The sequence below is a fragment of the Gekko japonicus genome, unplaced genomic scaffold, assembly GCF_001447785.1.
Source record: "Gekko japonicus isolate JY-2015 unplaced genomic scaffold, Gekko_japonicus_V1.1 scaffold4168, whole genome shotgun sequence".
In the NCBI taxonomy this organism is placed as follows: Eukaryota; Metazoa; Chordata; class Lepidosauria; order Squamata; family Gekkonidae; genus Gekko; species Gekko japonicus.
Genome location: NW_015167668.1, coordinates 36,795 through 59,336, shown reverse-complemented (window position 1 = coordinate 59,336; position 22,542 = coordinate 36,795). Strand labels below are relative to the sequence as shown.

The 22,542-nt window shown below is 50.4% G+C and overlaps 1 protein-coding gene across 1 annotated transcript in view; it reads right to left on the bottom strand.

Moving 5' to 3' along the window:
- ILVBL (ilvB (bacterial acetolactate synthase)-like) overlaps window positions 1–22,542 on the bottom strand; it is a 30,159-nt gene that overhangs the window by 3,814 nt on the left and 3,803 nt on the right. Inside the window, exons 2-13 of the mRNA XM_015414126.1 lie at window positions 21,334–21,535; window positions 21,132–21,259; window positions 18,782–18,920; window positions 11,027–11,138; window positions 8,899–8,998; window positions 7,924–8,021; window positions 6,870–7,006; window positions 5,034–5,168; window positions 4,772–4,886; window positions 3,248–3,417; window positions 1,762–1,832; window positions 1,464–1,535 (exon numbers count right to left, since the gene is read on the bottom strand). Coding sequence (XP_015269612.1) covers window positions 1,464–1,535; window positions 1,762–1,832; window positions 3,248–3,417; window positions 4,772–4,886; window positions 5,034–5,168; window positions 6,870–7,006; window positions 7,924–8,021; window positions 8,899–8,998; window positions 11,027–11,138; window positions 18,782–18,920; window positions 21,132–21,259; window positions 21,334–21,535 — 1,479 coding nt within the window. The remainder of the gene's footprint in view (window positions 1–1,463; window positions 1,536–1,761; window positions 1,833–3,247; window positions 3,418–4,771; window positions 4,887–5,033; window positions 5,169–6,869; window positions 7,007–7,923; window positions 8,022–8,898; window positions 8,999–11,026; window positions 11,139–18,781; window positions 18,921–21,131; window positions 21,260–21,333; window positions 21,536–22,542) is intronic.

Below are 22,542 nucleotides of genomic sequence, written 5' to 3'. Positions count from 1 at the left end.
TCTTCGGAAGGCCTCGGCCTCTGTGCCCTGTGTTACTGGCTCACTGGAGGAACCGGTTGGCCAGTGTGAGAGACAGGATGCTGGACTAGAGGGACCCTCACTGGTCTGATCCAGCAGGGCTCCTTTGGCACTTGTCAGTTAGCACTGCCATAGTTTTGGAATGTGTGGGGAGTGATCCTCCCTGGTACACTAGCGAAGGCTCCTGTCTGGCTTGTTATCTGTGTATGTGTTTTTGACCCTGATTTCCCAGCTGCTCCTGACCCACTGGGAACGAACGGCTCACTTTTCTCCCGCTCACTTTACTTTCGCGCGGGACATTTGCACAATGCTTATCGGCTTCTGCTTGTAAGGCGTGGTGGTGTTTTGAACCTACTATGACTTGGGGTGCCCTGCTGCTTTAGGCCATTCCTGACGAAGAACGTACACGTGTCGTAGTTAGGAACCACCAATAAACAGAATGCTTCTTATGAAGCGCTGTGTGGCGTGATCCGACTATCGAACCTGACGGCACCTTTAAGACCAACAAAATATAATTCTGGGTAAGGAACCGATAAAGTTTAATTCTGCACGCACGCAAAAGCTTATAGCCAGAATTAAACTTTGTTGGCCTTACAGGCAGGGGCCATTTCCTGCAGGAGCGCACAGGAGCGGAGCTCCGGCAGTAAAGAGCCCAGGGGGCGGGCACCTGCAACAAGCCCCACCCCCTGCTCCCAGCAGCCCTCAGTCAGAGCAAGAAGCAGCCAAGTAAGCTGCAGAGCCACCACCACCACCCCTGGTCCAAAACAGTCCAGTGGCACCTTTAAGACCACGTTTTATTCAGGTACAAGCTCTCCCTCCTCCGCGAGGACAGATCTGCATGTTCCTCCCCCCCCCAATAGCTAGCAATCCAAAACAGTCCAGTGGAGCCTGAGCGGTGGGTGTTGCCTTCTGACACACTTCCGGTGAGGTCAGGGGGTGTGGCATATGCAAATAAGTTATGCTAATGAGTTATGCTAATGAGCTTCTGCACCTCTTTTCCTACAAAATGTCCCCTGCTTAAAGGTGCCCCTGGACTCAAACTCTGTTCAGGTATCTGAAGCAGTGTGCACGCGCACAGAAGCCCACACCTTGAATAAAACGTCGTTGGTCTTGAAGGTGCCCCACTGGACTCCATCTTTGTGCCATTGCTTGAGACCAACACTGCTGCCCACTGGACTCTAGCACCAGCCAAAGGCTCTTGAGCGACGCAAGAATTTATGGGAAAGGCGCCACCGTCTCCACTGCTCTCCCTATCCTAACCATACCCAGCTGCCTTCTTCGCCCACGCCGAGTGCCCAGCGCACACACACCCCGAAAAAAATCTGGGAAAGTGTTCATTTCAGGGTTACGAATGGAGAAGGCAAAATCCATGCATGTTTCTTTGAGCTCCTCGGAAGGAGGACGGGACTAAGAGAAAGGCAGTGTGATCGAGATGGAGACTTTACCTTATGTCTCACGAAGGTGTCGAATTCCATTACGCTGAACCCAAGAGAGCCGTCCCCATAAAGAATCCAGACCTGGCAAGGAGGAAAAACGAGGTCCACTGTAGTAGCTGGGAACCACCGTTGGGGGGGGGTGTATGTGTGATATGGGAGCCCCCCCCCATTCCCCCCCCCCAAATGCCCCAGAGCTTCTCGACCGGTAGCCTGGAAGTGGACCCAAGAATGTGACATTATACAGTGATCTTTTTCAAGAGGGATACACTCCACCGGATCTCTTGATCTCTTAGTATGGCGCACTGACCTCAGACTCCGGTCGGCAGAGCTTGGCTCCCAAGGCAAACCCTCCGCCAACTCCCAAGGTCCCAAAAGCTCCTGGAATGAGAGGAGATAGTCAATCAGTACTGAGCTGTCTAGTTCACATTTCCTGTCCCAAGACAGCCAGCCAGTGTGATGTAGTGCTGATTCCCCGCTCCTCCTCCATATGAAGCCTGCTGGATGACCTTGGGCCGGTCCCAGTTCCTTCGGAGCTCTCTCAGCCCCGCCGCCTACCTCACAGGGTGCCTGTTGTGGGGAGAGGAAGGGAAGGCGATTGCAAGCTGCTTTGAGACCCCTTAAGATAGAGTGGAAAGTAGGGTATAAAACCCGACTTTTCTTGTTCTTCATTATCTAAAGCAGCCTCCTGTCTGGGGTTCGTCCAAGGCCCCCAAAGGGATGGGCACTCCTGCACAACCACCTCTAGGTGAGGCTTCCTCCATGACAGAATCGTTCTTGTAGCTCCAAAGATTTTCCTGATGTTCTATCCGTTCTCTCTTTGTACAAAATCAATAACTTGCCTCTTGCCCTATCTCCAGTCATCCTTTCTAGGATCCCATTACAAAGATGCGCTACAGCAAGGGCCCCCAATGGGCCACCACCCAGGGGTGCTGTGGCACCTGCCAAGTATTGTTTAGGGGGGGGGGAGAATTGGATTGATACCCCATGGCCCTTCACTATCCGAAGGAGTCTCAAAGCGGCTTGCAATCTCCTTTCCCTTCCCCTCCCCACAACAGACACCCTGTGAGGTAGGAGGGGCTGAGAGAGCTCTGAGAGAACTGCACTTGAGAGAACAGCTCTGACAGAACTATGGCTTGCCCAAGGTCATCCAGCAGCTGCATGTGGAGGAATGGGGAATCAAACCCAGTTCTCCCAGATTAGAGTCCGCGCACTTAACCACTACACCAAACTGGCAGTTCTGCAGTTGGTAGGAGGGAGGTGCTAGCTAGGCGGCTGTGGAATGCACACAGATTATAAAAGGATGTCCAAATAACCTGTTTGGTACTAAAGGTCTCTCTCTGCCAACCCAGATTGTTCAGTCCAACCTCACTCCTAACCGGACCAAGTGACCACACATGTGAACACATGAAGCTGCCTTCTATTGAATCAGACGCTCGGCCCATTAAAATCAGTATTGCCTACTCAGACCGGCAGCGGCTCTCCAGGGTCTCAGGCAGAGGTCTTTCCCATCACTTACTGCCTGATCTTTCTTAGCTGGAGATGCTGGGGACTGAACCTGGGACCTTCCGCATGCCAAGCAGAGGCTCTGCCAGTGTGAGCCACAGCCCCTCTTTACAGCTCTCCAGGGTCTCAGGCAGAGGTCCTTCCCATCACTTACTGCCTGGATCTTTCTTAGCTGGAGATGCCGGGGACTGAACCTGGGACCTTCCGCATGCCAAGCAGATGCTCTGCCAGCGTGAGCCACAGCCATAGAAACATTACCAGCCCATGCCCCACTCTTGCTGATACGTTACCTGGATCCAGCCAAGCCAGTGGACGAGTGGGCTGCACAATGTAGGCGGCGCTCCCCACGAAGTCTCCCCCGTCCACCACCAGCAGGCTGTCTTCAGGGAGCAGGCGATCCACGCGATGCAGCAGCTTCAGTGGGTTGAGGTACCGCTCCACCGGCTCCTCCGCCTTGTCGCTGTGGGGGGACAAGGGTCAGCGGCCGGCCACCACCAGGCACGCCCTCCGAGGAACACGCGGTGACCCAAGGGCAGAGCTAGCTAACAGCACCTGCGGGTCTTTCCAGAACTTCTTTAAAAAAAAATTTAAAACAGTTCTGTGTCTCCCTGCCCCTCGCATGATAACATCAAATCACAACAAGGTAAAAGAGCAGAATAAGCAAAAGCAGGATAAAAAGCATTATGCAAATTAAAACAATTAGAACAGCACCTGCTTAAAAATTGGGGTACAAGATTTAAAAAAACAAAAGACACCTGTGACGTCCTTGCTTATAGGGGAAACGGGTTTACCTTTAAACACTCTTTGCGTATATAAACTAGGTAGTTTTCTGATGTCACCAGGAATTTAAAAATTCCAAATCTCTCTCTTTTGGTAGTATGACCCAGGGTCTGGGCACTTCAGAGGACTATGTGACCCTGAGGAAGAACTGTACTGATATGCGAAGACAAAACTAAATAACAAGCTGTGGTGTCCTTGCTTATAGCATGTGTAATCATGTAGACTCTGGTTATACATGCAGGCATGAATGTCTAGGACAACCGGGAGAGTGCCATCCCTTGTGAGTTCTACAAGGTGCCTCGTAGCCCCTAAAAATTAATAAATGTATGTGTTATGGGGATCTGTTCTTCCTGGGACTTGCGTAGGTTACTGTGCATCTTGCCCATAAAAGGAGTCTCCCCTGTTCCCTCAACATGAAACTTGGACATGAGGAGGAAAAGATTTTAGTCTTTTCCCCGTGTACTCTCAAACTCCACTCTGACAGGCTTATACACTCATATATATAGCCTCACAGGCTAGTCTCTTTGTTTTATTCATACTGAATAGAACCAGAATTCCATAGTCACACAGACTATGTTCTCTCTTTAAGCTTCACACACAAGCACTTTGCCCTAGGAACATTCTTTCAGAGAATTTCTTGCAACTAAGTTATGAGACATCGGTGAATAATAATGAAATCTTTGATACCTACTTATTGAAATGACAGACCAAGAGTCGCTGCTTTCATCCACTTCCGGAAGACGAATAGTATTGAAACGATAGAACATTCCGGAGACCGTCGTCACACCATTTTCAACTGCCTTGCGCATTTATATGATTTTTGTACACTTTTTTTGTATTTATTTTGTGATTGTTTATTGAAATATTTTCTAGCGCAGTTACCTCACAGTTTCTTCTTTTTGCGGTCTGTTCTGTGACTGTGACCACCATTTTTGAGCCACGGACAGGCACAGCCATCAGAGCCCACTGGGAACTTCCATCTGCCTCCAGGGGCTGGGACCTTCGTACCATTAAAAACCTGCACAGTTTCTCACCTGTTTATTTTCTCCTTCACCCGGTCCGTCTCCTTCAGGCTCTGTGGCCACTCCTGGGGGCAGGAGTATCCCTTAAGGCCTTTGCTCAGCTCCACCAGGAAGGACCCCGCATCCCCTGTAGGAAAGAAATTCGAGAAGCCTGAAACACAGAAACCCGCGGCGGGGGGTGGGGGTGGAGGCGCAGCTTTCTCGTCTCTGCGAGCCCCTCTCTTCCAAACGCCGGGGCCTTCTCCCACACCAGAGATCCCGGTGGGCCACTGACCTTGAATGGCCAAGTGGGGTTTCCAGAACAAGCGTGCGTTCTTCAGCAGCTGCGCCCGGTCTCTGTTGACGGCAATGACCTTGCTACGCCTGCTCAGGACACGGCCAAAGGACAGGCGGAAATCACAGACGGTACCTGGAGAAAAGAGTTTGTGGGAACAATCAAAGGGACAGATATAGAATGGGAGGGACTTGGCTTGACAGCAGCACATGTGAAAGGGATCTAGGTGTTCTGGTTGATCACAAGCTAAACATGAGCCTGCAGTGCGATGTGACTGCGAAGAAAGCTAATGCAATCTTAGGATGCGTTCACAGAAGCGTTGTGTCCAGATCACGGGAGGTGGTAGTTCCGCTCTATTCTGCTGTGGTCAGGCCTCACCTGGAGGACTGTGTCCAGTTTTGGGCACCACATTTTAGGAAGGATGTTGACAAGCTCGAGCGTGTCCAGAAGAGGGCAACCAGGATGGTGAGAGGGTTGGGATCCAAGTCTTACGAGGAAAGGCTGAAAGAGCTGGGTATGTTTAGCCTGGGAAAGAGAAGGCTTAGAGGGGACATGATTGCAGTCTTCAAGTATCTGAAGGGCTGTCAGGTAGAAGACGGAGCAGATCTATTCTCTCTTGCTCCGGATTGCAAGACTAGATCTAATGGGTGGAAATGACAAGGGAGTCGATACTGGCTAAATATCAGGAGAAACTTCCTAACTGTCAGAGTGGTTGAGCCGTGGGAGGTGGTGGATGCTCCTTCACTGGACGTTTTCAAGCGGAGGCTGGACGACCATCTTTCGGGTATGTTGTAGGGCTATCTTTCGGCTGTGCTCCTGAAGAGTGCAGGGGGGTGGACTAGATGACCTGCAAGGCCCCTTCCCACTCTGACATTCTATGATTCTAAGTGAATCACTGTGTTCTTAGACACCTGTATAGCTACAGTGGGGCCGCTTGGGGCCCAGCCCCCGATTTACTGCCAAGGCCCACTGACTTCCCATCCAGACCAGCTCCCCCCCCCCCCCCCTCCCCTTTTTCTTTTTTATTTTTCACGCCTCTCTCTCTCGTGGCTGGCAAGCCCCGTGGTGCTCCCATGCCGTGCCAAACTTGTTTGGGAATGGAGGATGCACTGTTTATTCTGGCTGAAGAGTATGAGTGTGCGCGCCCCACGAGAAAAAAAAAAATTGCATAATGGGTGGCCCGTTCAGAAAAAAAAAAATCACCCCACAAACTGAAAAATCCTGGTTACGGCCCTGCCTATGTCAATACTTGCCCATCTCTGAACACCCCCCGCCCCCAACATCCCCAAATACGTCCACAGAAAGGCCCCTTTTCCTCACTGTCCCACCAATCAAAGAAGCTCGTCTGGTGGGCACACGAGGACAGGGCCTTTTCGGTGGTGGCAACCCCACAGTTATGGAACGACCTCCCCGAGGAGGTGCGCCTGGCCCCCCTCCCTTTTCACCTTTAGGAGGCAGCTGGAGACAGTTTGATTTAAGACTCCAGATTCCCAGAGTTTGAGTCCAGGGGCACCTTGAAGACCAGCAAAGTTTGATTCCAGAACTCTGTTAGCCTTCAAGGTGCCACTGGACTCGGACTTAGTTCTCATTCAGGACTGCGTTTGAGTGGTTTCGCATTTTTTAATTCATCGGCAGTCCTAATTGGAGTTTTTAAAATTGTGACCTTTTAGGGTTTTTTTTTTTAATTATTGCTGTTTTATTTACATGGTTTGTAATCTTTTTTAAAAATAGTAACTTTATTTACATCGTAAGACACCTCAAAAGTTCCACAGGGGAGGAAGGTTCTCAATAAATAAATGAAATGAAATGAAAATTCAGCCCGAGGCGCTCGGTTACCTGCCAGGATTACCACATCTGCCTCCCTGAGGGCCTCTTTGCGGTTCTGACGGATGTGCAGGGGGCTATCCTTTCCCAGCATGCCACGGGCCATGCCTCCCAAGAAGCACGGAATGCCCAGGCCTTCTAAAGCGGCTCTGCAAGGAAAGCGGAGGCCTCTGAGGACAAGGGGACCCACCAGCACCGGCAGAGGCCCCGCCAGCACTAACACAGACCCCAGCCTTCCCCTTTGGTTCCCCCTTCTTGCTTTGGCTACCCATTCACAGACTTCCTCCCCTAAGCGGCGACGGTGCGCTTCAGCCAGTAGCAGTCTACCACAAGGCCTAGTCACACATTCCAGTGCCACAGCCGAGATGAAGAGAGGGAGAGAGGAGATTGGATTTATACCCCGCCCTTCACCACCCAAAGGAATGTCAGAGCGGCCTTCCCTTTCCCACAGCAGACACTCTGTGAAGTAGGTGGGGCTGAGAGAGCTCTTTCGAGGACTGCTCTTGAGAGAACAGCTCTGAGAACACTTCTGACTGACCCAAGGTCACACCAGCAGCTGCACGTGGAGGAGGAGTGGGGAATCAAACTGAGAGCCAGTTTGGTGTAGTGGTTAAGTGCACGGACTCTAATCTGGGAGAACCGGGTTTGATTCCCCACTCTTCCACATGCAGCTGCTGGTGTGACCTTGGGTCAGTCACAAGTTCTCTCAGAGCTGTTCTCTCAAGGGCAGCTCTGCAGCGAGGGTGTCTGTTGTGGGGGGGGGAAGGGGAGGGAGTTCCTAAGCCACTCTGAGACTCCTCTGGGTAGTGAAGGGCGGGGTATGAATCCAATCTCCTCTTCTTCTTCTCCTCTTCCTCCCAGATTGGAGTCCGCGCTCCTAACCACGACACCAAACTGGCACTCAGTAGCACATGCAGACGGGATCTCTACAGAGGGACAGAATTGCAGGTGGGGCCTTCCTTAAACTGGTACTCAGTTGCACATGCAGATGGGATCTCTACAGAGGGACAGAATTGCAGGTGGGGCCTTCCTCGAACGCCTCTGAAGGCCACAGAGCACACCTCACCTGAGTACCTCTACCGGCGTTGGGGGCAAGGTCACCTGGCTGCTGAGGAGGATGACCGGCTTCTTGGCTCGGCTGACGAGCTCCACGCACTGCTGCACCTGCAAAGGGAACGAGGCTCGAGTGAGGGGCTGAGCTAGGATGGACCCCGGCTCTTCAGCAGCGACACTGTGTTGGGAGCAGGAGTGGGTCTGGTTCTCTACGGGGGGGGAGGAGGAGGAGGAGGAGGAAGAGAAGGAGGAGGAGGAAGAAGAGGAGGAGGAGGAGGAAGAGGAGGAAGAGGAGGAGGAAGAGGAAGAAGAAGAGGAGGAAGAGGAAGAAGAGGAGGAGGAAGAGGAAGAAGAGGAAGAGGAAGAGGAAGAAGAGGAAGAAGAGGAAGGAGGAGGAAGAAGAGGGAGGAGGAGGAGGAGGAGGAGGAGATTGGATTTATACCCCGCCCTTCACTTGGAGTCTCACTTACAAACTCCTTTCTTTTCCAAGAATTTAACTGTTACTGAATGGCTGTTCAAGGTGTGTGAATTTTGCTTAATGGACACACTTTCGGACTCTGTCCTGTCTGGACAAAAAGATCCTTTGCATTCGGATTTTACTTCAACATGGTTTCCTTTCTTGGAATACTTATCTAATCAAACTGAATATTCCTCTCTTTGGAACACATTAAACTTGATTTATTGATACACGCTTTGCATTGATTATTAAGTCTACTTTTCACAACGTGTTGTTATTGCTATTATTGTACTGATATTTGTATTCCTCAATTGCTCTCAGATGTTTTGAATTTGTATTGACTACTGTGGTATCTGTACTTGTTTATCAGCAATAAAATTTAAATGTTTCAAAAAAGAAAGAATGACTGATGACTGGGGGGGCGGGAATTATACTCTCTGCTTCCCACTCTCATTTTTTCAATTGAGCTCAGTTGGGTTTTGGACACAGTGGGCTTCCCCCTTGATGCCTTCTCTATTGAGTCTCACCTACCTGCTCCTTCGTGGCACGCGGCATCCTTACGGGCAGAGGTGAAATGTCCCTCGCCTCCCAAGCCCCAGAAAACAGGTTCGCCAGGTAGTTGCGCAGATACCTAGGTGAGGGAGGAAAGACGCCGTGGCCACTGAAACTGAGAAACTAACATGCACAGGAGAACGCAGTCCGCGGCGGAGAAGACACGGAAGTTCGGCTTCTGCTTTGCTGCCCAAACCATGAGCAGACACAGTAGTGCAGTCTGTCTGTAGCAGTACAAAGGAGCAAGAGTCCAGGAGCACCTTAAAGACTAAGACCATTGGTGGCCGGGGGGGGGGGGGGTTTGTGAGTCACGGCTCACTTCTTCATGAAAGCTCATTCCCTGCCACAATTTTTGCTAGTCTTTATGGTGCTACGGTGGCTCAAGTGGTTAAGACGCTGAACTGCAGGCTGTGGAAGGTCGGTAGTTCAGCAGTTCGAGACCCGAGTGCACCGCGTGACGGAGTGAGCTCCCGTCTCTAGTTCCAGCTCCTGCCAACCTAGCAGTTTGAAAGTAAGAAATTGCAAGTAGATAAATAGGGACCACTTCGGTGGGAAGGTACCAGCGTTCCGTGCGCCTTGGTGTTTAGTCATGCCGGCCACATGACCACGGACAGCGCGGGCTCTTCGGCTTTGAAACGGAGATGAGCACCGCAACCCTAGAGTCAGATTCGACTGGCTTTCGAGCAAGGGAACCTTTACCTTTAGTTATGGTGCTACTACACTCTTGCTCTTTTTCCACTGCCACAAAATATGAGCGCTTGCCTACCAACCAATCACTCAGAAGTCTGGATGTTTATGGACTTGCTGGCAGAAAAGGATAAAAAGCTGCCACCTTTAGGCAAAAATTCCCACCCACCTAGTGCAATAGGACAGGTTCAACTGAGAATGAAGGGTAAGCATCTCAATGGGGACTTGCCCGAGTTTGATAAAAATGCTATACATGACTTATTTGAAACCACTCTAGGTCTTCCGGGGAGACCGCACGATAGCAAGGCCCTCATTAGACCATCAAACAGCCCTGCATTTTATCCCACTAGAAAATCCGTTGATAAAACTTTATGTGCGCCATAACTGAAAGACAAAAGCCTATTAGAACAGGCAAAAAATGCACATGTGTGCAAGCTTTCAAGTTCTTTCATCAGCATGGGCGATCATAGCTTTGCTTCTCTGATTTTCTTTTCAAGTCATGCATGTACCTCCAAACTGTCCACAAGAACTGAGCAAACCTTTCTTTAGCACAAATTGTCCTTGCACAACCTAAGAGATTTAAGACAGAGTTTTTACGTTTGCTATACCAAACTAACAAAAGGCACAACAAATCTGTCTATGTCAGGGGTCCTCAATGCGGTGCCCGTGGGCACCATGCCGCCCACCAAGTGTTTTTAGAAAGTGGGCATGGCCAGGTGGGGCTTTTGCCCAGTAGGGTTTCTGACTGGGTGCTTGAGATATAAATGTCCATGCCAATTTCTTTTAAAGCTGTTTCTGCAGCCGCGGCACCACCACAGCGCAAGGATCTTCACTGTGGGAAGAAAGGGAAGGTGCACATATGCAAGAATACCCCCTTACTTGGGCTCTTTTTGTAGCAGGAACTCCTTTGCATATTAGGCGACACACCCCTAATGTAGCCAATCCTCCAAGAGTTTACAGAGCTCCTCTTACAGGGGCTACTGTAAGCTCTTGGAGGATTGGCTACATTGGGGGTGTGTCGCTTAATATGCAACGGAGTTCCTGCTACAAAAAGAGCCATCTATCTATCTATCTATCTATCTATCTATCTTTTTGTAGCAGGAACTCCTTTGCATATTAGGCGACACACCCCCTAATGTAGCCAATCCTCCAAGAGTTTACGGAGTTCTTCTCACAGGGGCTATTTTAAGCTCTACATTAGGGGTGTGTCACCTAATATGCAAAGGAGTTCCTGCTACAAAAGGAGCCCATTGATTCGATTGAACGGTTCTATCGCGCTTGTGATCCCCCGAGTCCCAGGGAGAAAAGTGGGCTACAGATGAAAATAAGCAAATAAGACCCCCCTGAATTGCTGCCTCCCCCCCAGAACAATGCACCAGATGCCAGCTTCGCTGACCGCTGCGTACTCCAGTAAACTCACCAGTTCACCAGTTTTCCCACCAGGCCCTTGGGAGCCTCCGCTTTCAAGATCTCCTTCTTGACCAGATGATAGGGGTACAAGACGTCCAGAGGGAACTCCACGAACACGGGACCTGCAAGACAGCAGCCGGGGCCTCTTCACACATCGGACTGCGCAGATGGGGGCCTGGGGTCCCCACCTTGTGCCTGACACGGAGCCATCGCATAAGGAGGGACACGCTCCCAAGAGCCCAGCTCACACTGAAAAGGGGCTTCCGCATTCTGCCTGGGCCATTTTCTCAAACGTCCAACGATGGGGTGGGTGGGGGAGTGCTGCTATTTGGGGGAAACCACGTGTCCCTGAAAATACATGTGGGCTCCCCCCAGCGGTACCCCCGGCTCTGAGGACTGTTTCAAGATGGGAAAACAGAAGAAGGGAAAAGGCTGAATTCCCTCTCAGGACGTGCAGCTAGACCAGGGACCCCTAGCATGGTCCCTGTAGGCGCTACAGTGCTTGCTGATATGTTTCCTGGCGCCCGCCAAGGGTCTCCAGAAAGTGGGCGGGACCAGGTGATGCTTTCGCCCAGCGAGGCTTCTGACTGGCTGTACAGATTTTTTTTTAAAATGTTGCTTTGATGCCTGCTGCTACCACAGTGAAGAAGAGAAGGAGAAATTGGATTTATACCCTGCCCTTCACTCAGAGTCTCGGGGTGGCTTACAATCTCCTTTCCCTCCCCCTTCCCACAACAGACACCCTGTGAGGGAGGCGGGGCTGAGAGAGCTCTCTTGAGAACTGCTCTTGAGAGAACAGCGCTGACAGAATTTATGACTGACCCAAGGTCACGCCAGCAGCTGCAAGTGGAGGAGGAGTGGGGAATCAACCCTGGGTCTCCCAGATCAGAGTCCGCACACTCAACCACTACACCAAACTGGCTCACTACACCAAACTGGCAAGAGAGAGGACCTCTTTGATCGCCAAACCAGAACATTTAAAAGCATTCCCCGACTGCGGTGCACCTCAACCGCTGATATTGTCTTATTCTGTCTGGCACCCCTCATTATTTGGGAGGGGGGAATCCCGTGTTCGAAACATGGGCTTCCTGTGGGTAGTCACCCCTCCCCCCCCAGCTGAGGGGCAAGCATCCCACCAAACCCAGAAAAGAAGCTACGGGACTTCTCCGCCCTCGACCGTGAAAACCTTGGACAGCCAGATATTAGATGCTGCAGCCTGAAGACCGCCCACGAGCCCCAGAAGTCCGAAACACAGGTTAAGAGACGGCTCTCCTTCTCCCGCTGAATCAGACGAGGTCGAGGGGGTTAACTGACCTCTAAGCACCACCACAGCCCAGAGGACAAAGAGATCCTGTGGGGCAAGCTGCTGTAACGCCCCCCCCCCTTCTGCTCCTGAGGAACTATCACCCAAGACTCCTCCACAAAAGGAACTTGCTTTTCTTGCACAGTCCTGCGACTGCCAGCAAAGCGTCTCTCGCCAAAGCAGGCTGAGTGGCACTCGGTGCTTCCGACAACAACTTGCTCCAAGGCTTTGGGTGTTCTCTGCCTGACATTCCGTCCACCTAAACAATCGCTCAGGGGAAAGAGACAGAACAGAGGACGCACTGGGCTCCCTCGTGCCCCCTGAGGCTTGATATCTGGCCTAGCCTAAGTGTGAGAACGGGAACACTGTCTTAAAAAACAAAGCTGGCGTCTAGTGCAGTGATCCCTCTAAGCTGAGTCAGTGTGAGCCAGCTCACAGTTTCTTAGCCTCCGGCTCACGCATTTTTGTCTCAGCTCAGGAAGGAGGGCTCCAGAGCAAACTAATTTATGCAGTAGCCAAATCGCTCGCTCACAACTTTAATACCAGGAGCTCACAGAGTAGAATTTTTGCTCGTAACACTCCACAGCTTAAGAGGGAGCATTGGTCTGTTGGCACCTTTAGGAACTTGGCAAAAACAAACAAGGCAGTGGACGACATGTCGTTATCTGCTCACAAAGGCCGAGGCGAGCCAAAACACTACGAGAGGCGTGCCGGCAGCCCTCTCAAATGGGAAGCTCCTCCCTTATGTCTCAAGGCACGTCCCCACTTGGTCACACACCTCCTTGAGAGCCAGCTTGGTGTAGTGGTTAAGAGCGCGGGCTCTAATCTGGGATAACTGGGTTTGATTTCCCACTCCTCCACATGCAGTCGCTGGGGGGGACGGGACTACCCACAGGAAGCCCATGTTTTGAACACGGGATTCCCCCCTCCCAAATAATGAGGGGTGCCAGACAGAATAAGACAATATCAGCGGTTGAGGTGCACCGCAGTCGGGGAATGCTTTTAAATGTTCTGGTTTGGCGATCAAAGAGGTCCTCTCTCTTGCCAGTTTGGTGTGGTGAGCCAGTTTGGTGTGGTGGTGAAATGTGCGGACTCTGATCTGGGAGACCCAGGGTTGATTCCCCACTCCTCCTCCACTTGCAGCTGCTGGCGTGACCTTGGGTCAGTCATAAATTCTTTCAGAGCTGTTCTCTCAAGGGCAGTCCTCAAGAGAGCTCACTCAGCCCCACCTACCTCACAAGCTGTCTGATGTGGGGAGAGGAGAGGAGATTGTAAGTCACTCTGAGACTCCTTCAGGTAGTGAAGGGAGGGATATAAGTCCAATACCTAGTTGGGCACACCAGATCCACTGGAAAATACAATCTATAGGTGTTCCCCTCAACTCTCTTCTTATGTTAACTGAAAGCCAAGCATACAGAACTGTGAAACAGAGACTCTGAGACACTGAACAACAAATTCTCTGTTCTCTAGCACGTAAGACACGCTCTCCCCTGGCGTCTGGCGTCACCCCTGATCACAGGGCATCTGTTGCTTACTTCTCACAGCTTAGTCCTCCTCAACTATGTTGAGCCCTCATGCTCGCTCGATTTAACGTCCTACTGGGAGATCTGCAAACATTCCCTATCACGAGCAAGGAGACCTGAATCGGTAGCTCGTATTTCACTCTATGGTGATTTTTATGAAAAACTGCAACGCTTCAGTCAGGAAACTTCTAGAGCCAGCTTTCAGGGATGGGGACGCCTCCCTCTTCCCAGGCACAGTCCAGATTGTGCATGCTGAAGAGGAGGAGCCTTCCCACTCAGTTCTTCCCAAAAAGGAACAGTGCATTAAGTTAAAGACACCAGTTCCGCCTGGCAGACCGCCAGGGGTCATTTCCTGCAGGAGCGCACAGGAGCGGAGCTCCGGCAGTAAAGAGCCTGGGGGGCGGGCACATGCAACAAGCCCCACCCCCTGCTCCCAGCAGCCCTCAGTCAGGGCAAGAAGCAGCCAGGTAAGTTGCAGAGCCCCCCCACCCCCAGTCCAAAACAGTCCAGTGGCACCTTTAAGACCAAGTTTTATTCAGGTACAAGCTCTCCCTCCTCTGCGAGGACAGAGCTGCACGTTCTCCCCCCCCCCAATAGCTAGCAATCCAAAACAGTCCAGTGGAGCCTGAGCAGTGGGTGTTGCCTTCTGACACACTTCCGGCGATGTCAGGGGGTGTGGCATATGCAAATAAGTTATGCTAATGAGTTGTGCTAGTGAGCCCCTGCACCCCTTTTTCTACAAAATGACCCCTGCAGACCGCCATGCTGCAACAGAAGTCCCAGTGCCTCGGGGCATGTGATTATAAGCGGCAAGAGTCGCCCAGAATATGGATGGGAGTTCTCCCCACTGACCCGTAGGCCCAAGGAAGCAAAAGGAACACACTGGCGCATGGTGACAGAGGGAAAGATGACATGGAGCTGTGAGGAGCCAGTCTGCAGAGGGAAACCTAGTTCTCTCTCACTGACAAGGATGCTCCGCAACTATCGCCATGCGCTTCTTGGAAACCCTCCAGGGACAGAGGCGAGATCACAGAGAATCACCGTGTACTAGTGCTGCTCAGTCTTCTACTGCCAGACAAATAAATCTGGGAAGCTGTAACCAAATGGAACCTGGGTGTTAAGTATGCATAAGAGTGATACAAGGGGAAAGGATTGTCACGCTTCTTGGATCTGACTGTAGGAGTATTTTGATTGTATCGTAACGCTCCCGGCCGATCAGGCGTATTTTCCTGTAGCTGTGAGCTCATACTAAGACGAGTTTAACTACTGCTGAAATCAGGTTGCATAAGGCTCGTCTTTGATCTCTGACAGCTAATTGAAACAGTGGCCAAAAAAAAAATAGATTCCTTGCCTTAATGAAAATTATGAGTTAAGTTTGTGTCAGACTCGGACTCTCGCTTGCCTGTCAGCTATGCTGCCATAATGGGTGGGGGTGGGGTGCTTGCTTGCCCTGTGTACCAAGCACCGCTGCATTCCTTCTTTGCTTCTGTAACGCTTGCTTATCTATGGCCTTGCCGGTGGTGTGTAGTGCCTGGGATTCAGGGAACCGTGGGAGCGCTTTCGGTTCTCAAGCTTTGGCTCTAACGGCCTAAGGCTCCTTCTCCCACGCACGGGAATGTGGCTAATTGGCCTAGGGAAGGGGGTGTGTGCATACGAATACCCTATATCCCAGTGATGGCGAACCTTTTAGAGACCGAGTGCCCAAACTGCGACCCAAAACCCACTTATTGATCGCAAAGTGCCAACACGGCAATTTAACCTGAATACTGAGGTTTTACTTTAGAAAAAACAACTCGTACATTAACTTAAGATGATCCAAACAAAGTAAGGAAAGCAATCCCAAATGGTTTCATTTACTTAAAATTATTTGGCAGAGAATTCGACACTTTAATGATGGTCTGGGCCTGGCTGGGGCGATGGCACGCGTGCCCACAGAGAGGGCTCTGAGTGCCACCTCTGGCACCCATGCCATAGGTTCGCCACCACTGCTATATCCCATTATGCTTGTAGGGGCGACGCCATTCCTAACAGTGACTTTGTTAATGCATCTATAGCTCTGCAATAAAGTATAACCTTTCTGATAAGCGTGTACTCAGTTGTTGGCTGTGGAACCTGACATTGCCATGGTTTGGGGGATGTGGGGCTTGCAGAGTGATGGCAATTCCTAAAGGCGGGGTGTGAGTGAGTGTGTGAATGGCTCTGTTGTCGTGGCGATGTAACTCTTCCTACGATACCTCCTTAGTCTGGAATGACCTTGGAGCCTGACTGCGCTTGCTAACCATATATTCACAGATGCGGGTGTAGAGCGCACGAAAGCTAGGCGGAAGGTTGTGGGGTGTGAATGGATGTAACTGAGGGGGGGGGCTGTTTGAACTGTCTATATCTTTGGTTTCTCCCGCCAGAACCCCAGTTCCGACATAGTACTGGTCTGGCCTGGAACATAACTATTTCTCAATAAACAAATCACTGCCAGAGAGTGTTGTTGAGAGTAATTGGGCCTCTTATCTTGCTTTAGAAAAGACAATGAGGACATCAGGTGTACTCTTAGACGCACGTGTTTGGTTCTTAACAGTGTATGACATAATCACTTATATAAATGATAAAAACACAATTATAATATAAGAGATTCGGAGTAAGATGACTGATATTCTTCTATAAAAATGCATTGTTGTGATGAGTATTTCTCTGGATGGAAGTTGCAGAAGAGATTAGGAGAGATTTCTCTGTGTATGACTTGGGTTTAGAGAAAATCCCTAAAAGGAGTCTTAAAACAATAACCCGAAAGCTGCTTTGCTTACTATAATATGGTGAAGATATAGGCTCATCAAATCTCGCAAAATCTTCGCAGAATCCGTGCCACGAGGATGGCGACGGGTGGATCATCAGCACCAAGGCTGAACAGATGAATGTGCAAGCCATAGTTCTGTCAGAGCAGTCCTCACGAGCAGTCCTCAAAAGAGCTCTCTCAGCCCCACCTACCTCACAGGATGTCTGTTGTGGGGAGGGGGAGGAGTTTGTCAGCCGCTCTGAGACTCCGAGTGAAGGGCGGGGTATAAATCCAATCTCTTCTTCTTCATATCCATTTTCCAGCTATCGTTTCAGAGGAAGGAAGGGCAACGCCCCAAAGAGTGGCCTGGAGCCAGAAAGACTGGTTGTGCCTTGCCTGTTCGGTAAAACTTCAGGCAGAGGATGCAAGGCTGTGTTGCTGGAACATCCAGATTCGAGTCCCAGAGCACCCTAGAGACCAATAACACTTCCGGGATATGAGTTTTCAAGAGTCAGCGATCCCTGACTCTCAAAAGCTGGTACCCGGAAAATCTCGTTGGGTCTTGAAGGCACAACTTGACTCAAATTGGGCTGTTCTACTACAGAGCAACACGGCTACCCTCTGAAAAGGGTCCACGTGCTGCTCTTCAAGCAAACTCTGATCATGGCCAGCCGATGAGTTTTCCACTGTACAGCAAACATGGTTTAAAGAAAGAAGGAGAGACTGGATTTATACTCAGAGTGGCTAACAAACTCCTTTCCCTTCCCCCTCCCCACGACACACACCCTGTGAGGTCGGTGGGGCTGAGAGAGCTCCTTTGAGGACTGCTCGTGAGAGAACAGCTCCGACAGAACTTGTGACTGACCCAAGGTCACCCAGCTGGCTGAATGTGGAGAAGTGGGGGATCAAACCCGGTTCTCCCAGATTACAGTCCACACTCCTAAACACTACACTGGCTCTCAAGAAGAAGAGGAAGGAGGAGGAGAAGATTGGATTTATACCCCCCCCCTTCGCTCAGAGCAGCTTATAATCTCCTTTCCCCTCCCCACAACAGACACCCTGTGAGACAGGTAGGGCTAAGAGAGCTCTGAGAGAACAGCTCTGAGAGAACTTGTGACTGACCCAAGGTCACCCAGCTGGCTGCATGTGGAGGCATGGGGAATCAAACCCGGTTCTCCCAGATTAGAGTCCACCGCACTTAACCAGCACACCAAACTGGCTAAAAGTTAGCTTCTGTGTCATTGGTGCGGGGCATTTAAGGACAACAAAATTAAAGAGGCATAGAAAAGATAAGAAAACTTGAGTTGAAAGAAGGAGGGGGGAAATGACTGTGTGTGCGCGTAAGAAAAACTAGCCCGCAGAGGAGTCCCTGAAGCCAACGTTACCGAGTGTTGCTGCTATAGTAGATGAAAATACTGAGTGGGTGACTGCAACTCCTCCCTCAGGCCTGCAAAGCTGAGAATACAGGGCGGGCCCCCTGCCAAACCAAAGCTCTGCGCAGGCACAAAGCCAGCCCCCCCCCACCCCCACAGGCGTGATGCATTCTTTTCTTTGGGGTGCTTTTACAACAGTGCCAAAAAGCTTTCACTTCCACCTTCCCCACTATTGATGAGAGACGAAGGTGGCAGGAAGGAAAGACACAGTCAGCCATTTTGTGGCTGCGACAGCAATGTCACGTGAAGAAGAGGAGATTGGATTTATACCCCCCGCCCTTCTCTACTCTAAGGAGCCTCAGAGCGGCTTACAGTCTCCTTTCCCTTCTCCTCCCCCGCAACGGACACCCTGTGAGGTAGGTGGGGCTGAGAGAGCTCTTTTGGGGACTGCTCCTGATCGAACAGCTCTGAGAGAACTTGTGACTGACCCAGGGTCACACCAGCAGCTGCAATGTGGAGGAGAAGTAGGGAATCTAACCCGGTTAAGAACGTAAGAGAAGGCATTGTTGGATCAGGCCAGTGACCCATCCAGTCCAACACTCTGTGTCACACAGTGGCCAAAAATACCAGGTGCCCTCAGGAGATCCAGCAGTGGTTCTCCCAGATTAGAGTCCACAGAGGAAATGTCAGAACTCACATTCAGGAATCACATTCCTTTTTCCCTTGTCCTGCATACCTACACCAAACTGACTACAAGCAGGGTCAAGCGGCACAGCCTCGCAGCAAGCCTGCAGCGTACCTGGCGTGTCGCTCTGAGCGATGGCGATGGCCTTCCGCAGCACGGGGACAATCTCCCGCACGGTCTTCACCGTGGCACAGAATTTGCAGAGCGGCTTAAAGAGTGACAGCTGGTCGATATCCTGGAGAGCCCCTTGCCCCTGGGGGGGAGGGGGAAGAGAAGAAAAGAGACCTCACTCATGCCCTCACCACCCTTGCCGCACACATACAGGCGGTCCAGCCCTCCAATGCACACATACGGTGCCCACCAGTCAGAGAGACACTGCCCGGGTCCAGTGTTTGAGGGGCAACGATGGAGAACAGGAAAAGACCAGATGAAGTCTGAATGCTTATTAAATCACTCATATCCCGCCTTTCCTCATGGTTCAGGGCAACTTATAATAATAGTTACAACTGTTTTCAGTGAGGACCAAAAATAAAATAAGGCAAAGGTTTCCCTTGCTCGAAAGCCAGTCGGATCCGACTCTAGGGGGCGGTGCTCATCTCCACTTCCAAGCCAAAGAAGCCAGCGCTGTCCGAAGACTTCTCCGTGGTCATGTGGCCAGCGTGACTAAACACCGAGGCACACGGAACGCTGTCACCTTCCCACCAAAGTGGTCCCTATTTATCTACTTGCAATTCCTTGCTTTCGAACTGCTAGGTTGGCAGGAGCTGGGGCCGGAGATGGGCGCTCACTCTGCCACGCGGCAACTCAGGTCTCAAACTGCTGAACTACCGACCTTCCAGTCTGCAGCTCAGCGTCTTAACCACTTGAGCCACTGCAGCCTAAAAATAAAATAGCAAACCCCAAATCTCCCCCTCCCTCCCCCCTTAAAAGATGTCTACCAATTCAACCCCCCTCCGAAGCCCAGGCAAACAGGCAGGCTTAGCATTACCTCCTCAAGATCTCCAAAGAGGGGATTCCTCCCCACCAAACCTCTCCAGGGAGCCCACCCCACAGAGCCAGAGGTGCAACGGAAAAGGCCTGGGCTCTGGTTGATGCCAGACAGGCCACCCTAAGTGGAAGGAGAGCCCACAGATGGCCGTCTGAGAACTGTATCTGGCACACAGGGACCTGTGGAAGGGGACAGTCCAAATGTGCGGGCCCTGCATCATGAAAGCCTTTAAAGGTCATGGCCAGCACCGTGAACTCAGCTCGGAAACAAATTGATGTAGCTGTTCCAAAATGGGCTTATGGATGTTCCGAGTTGCCTTCAAGGGTCGTCCCATGTAGAGCATATTGCAGCAATCCAACTGTGAGGTTACAGAAGCACGGATCAGACCACTCAGCAGCAGCCCCATAGCCATTGGGGGGGGCGTTAAATTTGGGGGCAATGCCCCCCCCACTGAAGAACACCGCCCCACAGACAAAAAAAATCTGGGGTTTTTTTTAGGGGGGGTTTCCAGAAAATGCACGATGCACATGGGGGTTCCAAAATTGTTAGAATTTCATCTGTTTTTATTGGAAAATTATTATTGTACGGCGCCTTGAGCCTGCTTGTTAGGCAAGGCAGGATAGAAATCGAATAAAATAAAATAAATAAAATAAAAATGACCCCAGGCACAATCAGGGAAGCTTCAGTCACATTTTTTTCCCTCCCGGGCCGAGAAAAAAAAAGGTTTTAAAAAATGCAAACAAAATAAAATGAAATTACAAAAAATAGAATAAAACTGCAAAATGCAAAAGAGACAGAGCTGGTGATCCCCCCCCCCAAAAAAAGTTTACATAGAAAAGCAACCCGGAATCGCTGCAGCAGAGCCAGAGCTGCTTTTTCTGCTGCTGCAAGAGGAACCAAAAAAAAGGGGGGGGAGCGAGTGTACAGTACAAGAAGCAAAACAAGAAACACCACTGATTGAAAATAAACAAGTATATAATAATCATATAAGCATAACATCAAGGATAATGTAAATCATTTGGCCAAGGTGCAGTAATGAAACATAAGAAGAAGCACCATCTATAGTCTTTCCATGTGTCTTGTTCCAGCATAGAAGCAAATATCAGTTATCAAAGTCCAAATTGAAGTATATATCATCATTGAAGTGTATATCATCGACGCGTAATCCGGATGCCTGATGCCACGTTTCGAATAATTCTTATTTAAGCATTGCTGTAATGGGACCCAATCTCAAGAGCTGGCATATACAAAGCCTGAATGGTTAGTCAAGAAGGACCCATAATCTTGGCCAAATGATTTACATTATCCTTGATGTTATGCTTATATGATTATTATATACTTGTTTATTTTCAGTCAGTGGTGTTTCTTGTTTTGCTGCGAGAGGAACAGCAGTGGTGGCTGCCCCCCCCCGATTTCCCCCATGCCCAGCTGCTCCTTCCGGCTCTGAATCCACAGCCAACAGCTGCAGGAGCCTACCTTCTGCAGTGTGGCAGCGGCCCCTCCGATCAACAGCACGGGAGACTCCGCCATCTGGGCGTTCTTCATAGCTGTCACGGTGTTCGTCACCCCTGGTCCTGCCGTCACGGCCGCCACTCCCACCGTCCCTGTGCCAGAAAAGAGGAGTCATGCCGTGCTCCCGGCCACCACCCGGCATCAACAACGGGCCCGGAAGGGATACCTGAGAGCCTGGCCATCGCATCCGCCGCAAACACGGCCGTCGCCTCGTGCCTTGTGTCCACCACGCGAATGCCCAGCTTCTCACTGGCCACCAGGATGGGGGAGATGTGTCCCCCCACCAGCGTGAAGACGTGGCGCACCCCGTGGGCTTTCAGCACTTCCGCCACACTCTCCCCGCCATGCCGAGGGCTCTGGGTGTTCACCTGAAACAAACACAGCCGCGTGGGTTAGCTGCTGCAGATTTTCCGGGTTGTCTGGCTGTGGTCTTAGCATTGTAGGACCTGACGTTTCGCCAGTCACTGTGACTGGCATCCTCAGAGGTATGACACAGAAAGATGGAGTGCTCTCAGAGAAGAAAAATGGTAGGCAGGTAATTTCTATCTACTCAGGAAGGTGGGGTAGGGCTGAGTCATTATCTTGTAGGAGTTCCCCAGGCTATGAACATGCTAATGGAGGAGCTTTCCTGAGGAGGTTTTTTTGTATGTGGATTGGCTGTTGAAATTCTAATCTTATCTGTAGAATGCTACTGTTTTTCAGGACAGGAAACCATGCCCTATTTATTTTTCAACTCTCTTCTTTCCTGTTGAAATTGTGTTTATGTTTATGAACTTTTATGCTTATGAATTTTAGTGGCTTCCCTGTGTAATTTAAAATGGTAATTGGAAGTGTTGTCCAGGCTTTCAGTATCTTGGAACAAAATACTGCGTCCTGTTTGCGATTGGCTTTTCAGGAAGAACACAACAAAAGGGTGGAAACAGGTTTAAGGTTTCACTCACAGTCTGTGACCAGAACATTAATCACAAACAATAAAATGGAAATGTAACATTTCCAGAAATACCGAAGCCACCCAGCATGGCGTGGGGGTGACTATTCAAAAACACCGGAGGGGGGCAAATATATGTAATACTTTTCTAGTAAACCCATTTTATGTGGATTTTAATTGTTATTTGTATGTTAATTCGTGTGAGCTGCCTTGAGCCTGCTTTGTGGGGAGGGTGGGATACAAATTAAATAATTAATTAAATAAAATAATGCTTTTGATGCTTTGATGATACTTTTGAAGATGCTTTGACGCTTTAGCACAAAATATGTCATTCATAACTTGAGTTTGCATATAAAACTGTACTATGGGCATATTTATAGGATTTGAAAGAATAAATGCTTCAAACCTCGCTTTGCTTAGTTTGCCATAGATGCAGGGGGAGGGGTG